This window comes from Alligator sinensis, unplaced genomic scaffold (genome assembly GCF_000455745.1).
Source record: "Alligator sinensis unplaced genomic scaffold, ASM45574v1 scaffold2381_1, whole genome shotgun sequence".
NCBI lineage: Eukaryota > Metazoa > Chordata > Crocodylia > Alligatoridae > Alligator > Alligator sinensis.
This window is the reverse complement of record NW_005843791.1, coordinates 36,190-46,764: the sequence shown is the minus strand read 5'-3', so window position 1 is coordinate 46,764 and position 10,575 is coordinate 36,190. Positions and strand designations below refer to the sequence as shown.

General features: G+C 38.7%; 1 protein-coding gene across 1 annotated transcript; it reads left to right on the top strand.

Annotated features, from left to right (window-relative positions):
* The first annotated feature begins 187 nt into the window (after positions 1-187).
* On the top strand, positions 188-4,476 carry LOC102380618 (eukaryotic translation initiation factor 2 subunit 3). Its single transcript, XM_006039160.3, has 3 exons — positions 188-378; positions 976-1,148; positions 3,750-4,476. The coding sequence occupies exons 1-3, from the start codon at positions 253-255 to the stop codon at positions 3,811-3,813; spliced, it is 363 nt and encodes a 120-aa protein (XP_006039222.1). The 5' UTR covers positions 188-252; the 3' UTR covers positions 3,814-4,476.
* The last annotated feature ends 6,099 nt before the right edge of the window (positions 4,477-10,575 follow it).

Genomic DNA, 10,575 nt, shown 5'->3' with positions numbered 1-10,575 from the left:
ATGGAATTTCTGGTTAGTTAAATGCCAGATATTCAGAACTAAATGTCAGTAAACTCTCTGCTATCTGTCTTCATCTGGGTTGAGTGAATGCTTTATTACATCGAGTAATGGTTTATTTCATTGTAGGTTATCTTCGTGTATATATAATGGATGTAAATACAATGTTTACTTTTCAATTATTTCACAGAAGTTATCTTGTTCTGTACAGGTGTTGGCACAAAAATTGATCCAACTTTGTGCCGGGCTGACCGAATGGTTGGGCAGGTTCTTGGTGCAGTTGGAGCACTGCCTGAAATATTCACGGAGCTAGAAATTTCCTATTTTCTACTTAGGCGACTACTAGGTGTACGCACTGAAGGTGACAAGAAAGCTGCAAAGGTTAGCATATTCTATACCTGTTCTTTAAAAAAGAACCCCCCCCCGAAAAAACAAAAAAACTCCATCATGGTATTTTTCAGACATGGTATTTTTTGGTGTATGGGTGGAGACTCTGTTTGGTGGAAGGAGGCGGCAATGATCTGTTTTGCATAGATACAAGCTGTTTCCTGCTGTTTTGCATGGATACAAGCTGCATAGAATATACAAGATATATTCTACTTAGAGTTGGTGGAGAGGAAATTTGGCTTTCTTTTTAATTTATGCAGTCCTGAAATTAAAATTATTTTCTAGACTAGGGTAGGCCAGTCTTTTTTCTAGATCACCTTTGCAGCAAGGAACCTTGTGTATGACTTGTGCTAAGATTTATATATAAAAAAGGTAAAAATGAGACACTTCGTCATGGGTCAGACATTTTACCCTGTTTGTGTGGAATGATCCTAGACATTTAGAATTTGCACCTCTTTCACAGTATTTTTTCCCCTGACTTGTAGAAGTAGGAATCAATATTGTGGTTTGTGGTGCCTTTCGTTGTACTGTAAAATTATCTTAAATTGCAAGTTTCAAAATTTAACTTTCAGAATTTTCTACACCTTTCAGGTGCAAAAACTATCCAAGAATGAAGTTTTAATGGTAAATATAGGATCGTTGTCTACTGGAGGAAGAGTTAGTGCGGTGAAGGCTGATTTGGGCAAGATTGTGCTAACTAACCCTGTGTGCACAGAAGTGGGAGAGAAAATCGCCCTTAGTCGAAGAGTTGAGAAACACTGGCGGTAAGTTGATAATATAATACTGCATCTCATTGCTGCAGTATTTCAATGACAAATCTGCGCATCTGTCTCTGGTCAAAGATTCATTTGTATTTCTGTTAAATTATTTAAGTGCCACAGCATCATTTTCAAAACTGTCACAAGTAGAATGATTGGTTATGTATTATTTAATGTTAAACATAGTTAACTTTCTGGTGCTTTGAGTTAACTTTATATCACAACCCCATCACAGAGTACTGATAGCTACTCTGAACTTCACGCTACTGGTATCTGGAAAATGTTTTATATATACTTAATTCTTTTCTCTGGATTAAAGCAGTTGTACTTTATCTATGGAGCTGTGCCTGGCAATTCAGCCTATGTGCAACTTTGAGTGCCTTCTTATAAGAACAAAGCGGTAAGAGTAGGGATGCAAAGAGACAAGGAGTTTTTCTTTTTCTGGCTCTGGTGAATTTGGAGGGAAAGTGCATGGGGAATCGATTGGATTGCCAGCATAAAGAACAAAGAGAGAGAGACAGTGGCATCTGGTAACAGAATCCTGAACTTTGGGAGCAGAGTGGTGGTTAGCCATATTTTAAGTTTACTGACAAATTTCTCTACAAGCAGCTGCTTGCTCAAATTGCTTGCCTGTTCCCACAAAAAAAATAGATGACAGAAATACCAAGGGATCTAGTCTTCCTGACCTCTGGGGAAAATGGCAGGGGGAAGATAGGAAAGGAAGGGAACGTGAACTGTTTCCATACTCCTGATTTGGCTGGGACAGTACAGGATTTTGAATACTTACCTTAGAAAACTCTTCTAAGGCAGTATGGTAGACTGTTCCTTTACCACTACACCCTGCTAGCTTTTTCTGCAGCTGTGCAGCAGAATAGCAGAACTGGGAGGCAGGTGCCTGCATTAAAGGGGTAGCTAGCACATATTAAGGGACTGGTTATTGTGCAGCTAAGAAAGCGAGTACATGCATGCTGAACAGAGAAAAGGTGTGGCATCCAGAAAGAAATGAGAAGTCATAGAGAAGAAAGAGAGCCGTGTGGATAGACACATATTGTTAAACACATTAGCAGTGATTTGTTTCATACCTGGCTTGCTGTCACTGGAACAAGGTTCAGTTTTTTTTTTCCTGCTTTTTTGTTCCATTATTTTTATTCTGTTTTTTCTTCCTCTGGTTTCAACAAAATGCCCTCACGGATCCCCTTTGCTTGGGGATACAGCATCCTCCAGGTACCTTCTTTTTAGAATGTTTCCAGTTGTGTTGTAAAGGAAGAGAACCAGGAAAAATCAAAACCAGGCAATAGGAGGAACCTGGCAGAAAGGAAGGACAGCAGGAAAGGAATAATGGGGAAGCAGATTATTTCCACCTGTGGAAAAGAATGATAGTGCAGGTGTTGAAGGGGGAGAGAGCTGGACCTGAGGAATGAGGTACTTCAGAAAGGCAAAATAGGGATGAGTGTTAAGGTGAAGGAGTATAAATCACATGCATGGAAGAGGCAGTTCAAGAATTAAAATGGAAAGAATTAGATGGAGACACAAGATGCAGCAATGATCTTGTGCAGAAACACACAGTGCCCAAATGTGGATCAGTCTTAAACTTAAGGCTCCAACCAAGGAAGGTTAGGGATGCTGGATTCTGTTTATTTCATTTCCATTTTTATCTGTATATTCTGTTCTCTGGGATAATTGGCCCTAATTTTCTTGCCAGATAAAGCTAAGACTAATGCCAGGTTCTGCACATCTCTGTAAGAAACCGGGAGAGTCTTGAAGGCACTTGTATCCAATACCTGCCCATTACAGGGGTGGCCAACCTGTAGTCCAAGTGGCACAGACATCCTGTGTGTGTGGCACTTGATAGATTGGGAAGGGGGCAGACAACACATTGGCAGATCAGGAAGGGAGCAGAAAGCATAGTGGCAGAAAGTAGTAGCATATTAAGCAGAAAAAGGGGATTGGCGTGAACTTGGGGAGGGTACAGAGCTAACTTGTGGCACACCTGCCCCCGCTGCCCTAGAACCTGGGGAAGTGAAAAGTCTTTAAAGCTTACTTAGAATATCCATCTTAATGGAGAATAGCAAATGAGTGTATTAAAAGCGGTGTGTAAGGGGAAGTAGTAAGTGCTTCAACTTGTACAAGCAGTTCGAACAGTTTTAGAATTGAGTCCACTCAGTGTGCAAGCTATAGAGGAAATATCGTGACTTCACATTGAAATATTTAGAGGCTTGTCTTCACACAATTTTCTTCTAAAAAATAACTTGGAAAGAGTTGGAAAGATAACTGTGCACAGCTTGATCTTTACAGTTAGCCATATATAGCTGTTGAGAATTAAACCTTTGTAGGTGTTTTTAATTCCCTGTTCAATGGTAAATTCTTAAATGATCCCACTGCTTTAAAAACTAGTCATGTTTGTGCTCCCTTTCCCTCACCTTCTCCTTTGCTGCATCACCAGTAGCTAATCTTCCTAAGACTTGATAAGTGTTGGTTGGAGGTATATCCAGCACCTTTTAATATGTTATTAGTATTCAACATGGAAATGGGAGTGCATGTGGATTTATTCAGGATATTTTTTCAAACAGAGTTATAAATAACTTATTTTTGTTTTTTATTTTGCAGTTTAATTGGCTGGGGTCAAATTAGAAGAGGAGTGACAATCAAGCCAACAGTGGATGATGACTGAAAAGCAGAAATGAGTACTTCATTTTGCTAGATGGAGTGCCTGTTTCCATATATTTGAGGGGTACATTTTTGGAGTGGAATTATTTGCACAGCTCCCAGTACCTTTAAAAGTTGTATTCTGATGTCTCCATTCATTTTACTGAATTTTACCCTCATTAAAATATTAGTCATTGTCTCCAATAAAAAGTGTAAAACAGTTGGTGTAGAGATGGGTTTAATTTTCCACCTTTTGGAAGAAAATAATCAGAGATGTCTCATGCCATGTTTAATTTATGTTAATTTGTCATTCATTAAATAGATATTTGTTTCAAAATTAGTCAAGCCAGTGCTAATGTAACATGCACAGACCTGGTTTTTGAAATAAAATATTGCTTATTTTTCACTAATTCTCAAAACTTTTTGAATAGTGAGAGGCTACAGGGATTGTTCAGCTGCTACAGGAATATAAAAAGAAAATACTTCCCTGGACAAACAGTGCCTTTTTGGTCTGACACCTCACTTTGTTCAGGTTAAGCTTGTTCAGAAGACATTTGTTTTAATGTCTTTTAGTTTTTTGCTTTGTGAATTGTGACTGTATTGTATTTTACAGTTAGGCTGCCTACAATGGTTTTTGATTAGTTCTGGAAGAGAAACTGTTAAAGCTGCAAGGGGTAAAAAAAAAAAACAAACAAAAAACACAAGTAAATCAGACCCAAAGCCAAAGTATATTTGACCCTATTTCAGAATGGCTCTCCAGAGAGCACATTTTAATCAACAGTTTCTGCTTTTTGTCACAGCAAAGCTATACATAGGGACCTACCTAAATCATAATGTTTGCAGTGCAGTAGTACCTTTAATCTCGCTCTTTTCAGTGTGCTTTTTCCCCCCCCAACGCCACTGAGAGTCTGAGGGGCAAAAACTGGCATTAATTGCCTCAGTCATTCAATGGCCCAGGTTAGGGAAGGGACTGTGGTGAAAAGAGTAAGATTAAAAGCACCCCTGTGTCACAAACTTCCACTGCGATTTAGGTAGGTCTTTGGCTATATGTGGATGACTGACAAATTCTTCTACAGTTGCAAAGAATTATGTTGGGTAAAATGTTGTTGACTTGAAACCATAAAATGTCGAGGAAAGACTTAAAGTAGATACTTGTTCAGATAGGATTACAAATATGATTTGAGTACAAAAATAGAAAGTTACCATATCAAATAGTTTGAAGTCTGACTAATTTAGGAGAAGACTCGCAATGCATTTAACCAACATTTTAATTTTAATCTGATTTTGAGTCACCTGGTTACACTCCTTACACTCCATCTAGGTCTGACTTCTTTGTGTTTTTACTTGTAGTAAAATGCATTTTTCTAAATAATAGGTTTTTATGTAATTTGATGCTATTCATAATACTAATATTTTTAATTATTTTTAGACTTGGGAAACACAGTCTTCTTCTAAATCCTGTTTTGCATTACTGTTTTTAATAACTTTAAAGAGTAAACTTTTTTTTTTAACTAGTTAAATTTTACTGTGAGGAAACAATTTGTGGTTTTTTTCTGTTCCTGGTTTTGCCACATACTGGTATTCTATGGCCTTGCTTCAGATAATTCAGTTCTTCCCAACCATGGTGCTACAAGAGCTTTTCAGGGGTGCTGCAGTGCTGTTGCTGCCACCACTGCAGGCAGGTGGAACTGCCTGGCGTGCTGAGCCAAACTGGGAGCGCACACCCCTGTCTGCATTAGGGTTATCAGATAAACTTGGAGCAGGCACAAGAACCCAATCCTGTTACAAGCACTTGTTTCCAGGAGTTGGGAGTCAGCAGGTCCTGTCAACTTTAAGTTCATCGTATAACCCTAATGCTGGCACAAGTACATGCTCCTGCCACAGCCCTTCCTGGTCCAGCTTCATATGAGGCACACAGGGCAGTTTTACGTGGAGCCAGAAGCAGGACCTCAGTTGAGAGCCAGAGAAGACGGGTAGTACAACAGTGGCTCTCAACCAGGGTGCCTTGAATCTAAACAAAAGGCTGAGAACCAATGAAATAATTCAGTATTGTTGTCTTTAGTTTCTGCATTTGAAAAATACTCCATTGCAGTGTTGAAATTAAATGCATTAATTTTTACATGGTACCTCAGAGCCTCAATGAAGAATATAGCTTAAGTGTAAAATATTCTCTGATTCTCTTTGTTTTTAGCCAGCTTGTGATTCTAATTTAACTATTCTGAAAACTGGCATAGCATTTTTCACACTTGGATGTGTTTATGCAGCCAAAAATATTGGAAGCTTCTCACTCTTTACTAGTGGAAGGAGAAACGGGGGTGGGGGACCAAAACCTGAATAGGCCATCTGTAGTGTGCTAGTGCAACATTACTGACTACAGACTGTACTATTAGTTGCTTTTGAAAAATTGCACAAGGCACCTTTTTGCATCCTTAAGCCCTTAAATACTTGAATTCTAGCCTTAGTACCTTTATCTTCAACTTAAAAAGCTATTTAAAATGAAAAGGTACTTTAGTACAGCAAGCTCTAAATGTATATTATGCAGCATTTGTCTTGTTCACTTTTTAAAATACAATCCACTTGAATGAGCATTGTTATGCTAATTTTTATCAGTTCTGTATCTCCCTCACCTTTGCTATGAAAAAAACAAATAATTTATTGTGACTGGATCAATGTGATAGGTCAGGGCGGTGACCAAGGTATGGCATGTGGAGTGGATGTGGCTTGCAGAGTTGTCATGCAGCCCACAGTCTCTCCATGGATATGGAAATTTACAGGTGGGGGAGTGGTGACACTTTAATTGTTGTGTCCATCAGCCATGACAATTAATGCTGCCACTGCTGCTCTTGCCACCAGATTTCCAGACTCATGGGGTGTCCCACAGGCCAGATCATGCGGCCCTGTATGTTACATCAGCCTCCAGACTGACACAGCACCATTCAGGCCAATAGGGCCTGTTGAGCTGAACACAATGGCAGTAAGTTATCGGAGCACAGGAAGACGTGAAGCTCTGAGACTTCTGGATGCAAATGATCTAAACTTCCCCTTCAAGAGGCAAGTCTATTTGCAAACAGCAGGGGACTGAACTGAATGTTTAACGGACAATGTATCTCTTGATTTAGGCTTTGTCCCTGGTCACTGTTCTTTAAATTTAATTTTTTCAGGCTGCAGATATACTAATTCCAGTATCCCATTCATATTGACAAGGATTTTGATGAACAATACTTGCCTTTTGGGGTGCTCTATTACTTTCTAGGATGCTAAATTCTTCAGAAGACATGGCAGGAGGATACTGAATCTATTGGAGATTTCATTTTGGAGGGAATATGATGATATACTGTTATCTTTACAGACCCTTTACTTGGAGGTCTGTGTTAAAAAGTCTTTTTAAAAACATGAAGGGGCCTTTTCTTTCTATCTTCTAAACTACCTGGCATTTCAGATATGTTCTGTGGATGTTATTGCAATATAATACATACTTATCCAAAACAGGCCACAATAGCATCCCATGCTACAAACATGACCAAAATGAAAAAAATTCATACAATGTGCCAAGTGAAGAGAGCAGAAGGGACTAGGCACTGACAACACTGCTAGGATGATGGAATATGTAGGTGAAATGACTTTAGAAAGTGAACCTTCTTCCATGCTACAGAGAAGGGGTGGGGCAAGGGGAAGGTTCTTGCCAATATGTCCTGGGGGAAAGTGAGTGTAAATAAAACTCAGCGGTGAGGTACCTGCAACATATCTCTCAGGGCTGCTAGGAGCATCAGAACACCTCAGCCAATGACCTGTGCTCCTTGGGAAAGTAGGAGGTGGAAGGGTCATTAGACCACAAAGACCACAAGCCAAATAATGCACTGAAGGGAGAGAAAAAAATAATTTTCTACAGTTGCTTAAGACGTTTTACAAGAAGTGCCAACTCTTCTAGAAAACGATATAGGAGACATGAAAAACAGAGGGGCAAGTTAGAAATAAATAAAAAATAGGCACCCCCTAAAATGTGTGGAAGCTAAAACTGGAGTGTTTAAATTACGAGAAAAGAGATGAAGGTTACTTTAGGTAGCCCTACACCAGTATTTTGTGTTTGGCATTTATTGTGGATTGCCTTACTTAAAAAAGACATACTAGACAACAAAACAGCCATGTAAATGATCAAAGAATGGCTGATCTTGATAAAGATTCTATGAAGACTGAAATTAGTGTAATATTTGTGTGCGGGGGAGGGGGAGGGGGCCTATCTAGAATAAGGGAGAATCTGATTTGTTTTTCCCTTTGTAATTGCAGGTAGTTTGCTTCTTTAATCTCCACAATTGAAGAACAAAGGATAACTTGACAGAGTATACCACTAACACTTTTTAAGATGAGGATAATGCAGCATATTCATTGTCCTAGAGGTGAATGCATGTATTAGTGAAATGGACAGGTGTTTGAATAAGATGAAGAGGTTTTTCAATTACCCTCTTAAAAAGGATAGATGACTTAAATTCCATCTTTCAAAGGGAAATTTACTGGTTAGAATAGTCACAGTGGAATTTAGTTGCAAGTAATCTAAAATTAGGGATGACTAAAGATTTTGAATGACTTGTTTAACAGTTACTATTGTGTTACCTGTTACTCTGATTTCTAGATTGAGGGACATGGAATGGATTGGGATGGTATGCTTTGTGTCATTAACAGTGGGAGAAAAGAGGTAGGTTTGAACTGTGCATTATTTACTTCTGGCGCACATTAAACAGAAGCATTGTTAATGGAAACAATGCTGACTGGAAATGCTTCCGTGCCAGGCTGTATTCCTTTTAGACTTACCACAAGACAGCATGATGTAACAGGGGCCTTGTTGCTATGGATTTGTTAGACAGTTTTCTTATATATCGGTGCAAAAGCTATCAGACAACGTTTCTCCCCTAAAGCCTTAGAGAACAAAATATTTTCCAACCAAAATCAGCAGCATATACGAAAGGCATCGTGTGACTTCTTAGTAGAAGTTTAAGGTGTGTTGTTTAACATATAAGTTAAAGTACTGAAATGTGCTTTTTATTTTTATTTGGACTTTTTTCATAGCTTTCTTACACTCTTTTAATACTGAGAAAATTAGAAACTCATACTTCCCACATTTATACATCTAGATATCAACTCTAGCATTGACTAGGTGACAGAGTGAAGTTTATCAAATAATGTGATTATTTACCTGCTGGTTTCACATTAGTTCTCTCAAACTATACATTACCATGGAAATCAGGCCACCTTCTACTGCAGTACCAAGTTTGAACACAAGTTTTGATTAGCTCTTCTCCTACGTTGTAATACTGTATTTTTTTTCACATGCAACATGCACCTTTTACCCAAAAAAAAATGGTGTTCTTTGCAATGGAACAATTACTCTATTTTTCCTTAGTCAAAACAAACTGGTGCTGCCCCATTCATGCCCAGAAGAGGCAGCGTGTAACTTCAACCCAGCTCACCTGACATCTGTAAAGATCTGGAATGGGGCTTTTTTTGGCACTTTTATCTAATAGCTGGTTGAATCAGCTTTAGCTAAAAGCACCAAAACCCCCTGCTGAAGTGACTGATCTTTACAGACACTGCAGAGCCAGGTTGAAATAACATGCTGCTTCTTCCAGTAAAGCATGTTTTTGATTTTTAACATCTGCAAGTAGCCAAAATGACTTAAATTAGTGTTTGAAGTGGTGTTTTGCTAAGTTCAGAAAAGTTATGAAGGGCTGCCTTGAATTTAAGGACTTTGAGAACCACTGCTCTAAACAGGTTATATCCTACTGGTGTTCACAGGAATGCTTGTGTGCTTAAAGCTAATAGTCTGAGATTATTTTCACTTATTTCAAAGCTTAATGTTATCTTCACATTTGCTTTTAAACTTTATGCAGCTTCTACTCTCTTATCTATTCAAAATTTAGATATCATCATGAGAAATTCAACAGGAGCTCTTAATGCAACGCTGTGGCAAGGGCAATTGCAATTTTTGAACAGATAAACGGAGGGGTACTGAGTAGAAGGTAGAGGAGGTGATTTTTATATGTGCGCATTGCATTGGTAAGAATAGACTACTAGTGTGCACATTTTGAAAGATGGTGAGAATTGGAGATGGTGCCAAAAGAGCCACAAAAATGGATCCTCTTATAGTGCCAGACATAAATAGCTCTGTACCTGCTTAGTTTACCAAAGAGAAGAGAAAAAGATTACCTGATTACTTTGCATGATCTACTTCTCTTGGAAGAAAATACCACTCACCAAATGGCTTTTTAATCCAGTAGAATCAATAGCTAAAGACTGAAGCCAAACACATTCAAATTAAAAATTGGCCGATTTTTTTAACAGCAAGGGTGACAAATCACTGCAGCAAACTGCTGAAGGAAGTGGCAGGTACTATATCATTTGCCATTGTCAGATAAATTACTCTTCTGGGAGTTACACTTTCATCGGGCACAAATTATGACCTCAATAAAGGGACAAGCGAGTAAAATGGACTGGCCTGTGATAGTCTTTTCTGATCGCTTGTGTATCTAATGGTCTCTTCAAACCTTGATCTCTGGGAAAAAATTCTCCATGTACTGATAAAGTATTTATTCTTCCTTTTCTTACCATAGAGAGGCCATAAAGAGGCCTTCACCGGTCATGGCGTTTAGCCCTTACATACAAGATTGCCATCTCAAGCCCTAAATCAAGGACAGCTATATGCTGCACTGCTTCCACAAATCCCTCCCTCTCTGTACTAATGGATTCATTCCTTCGTTTCAATTACCAAAGTAGTACAGGCAAACAGAATATTGTA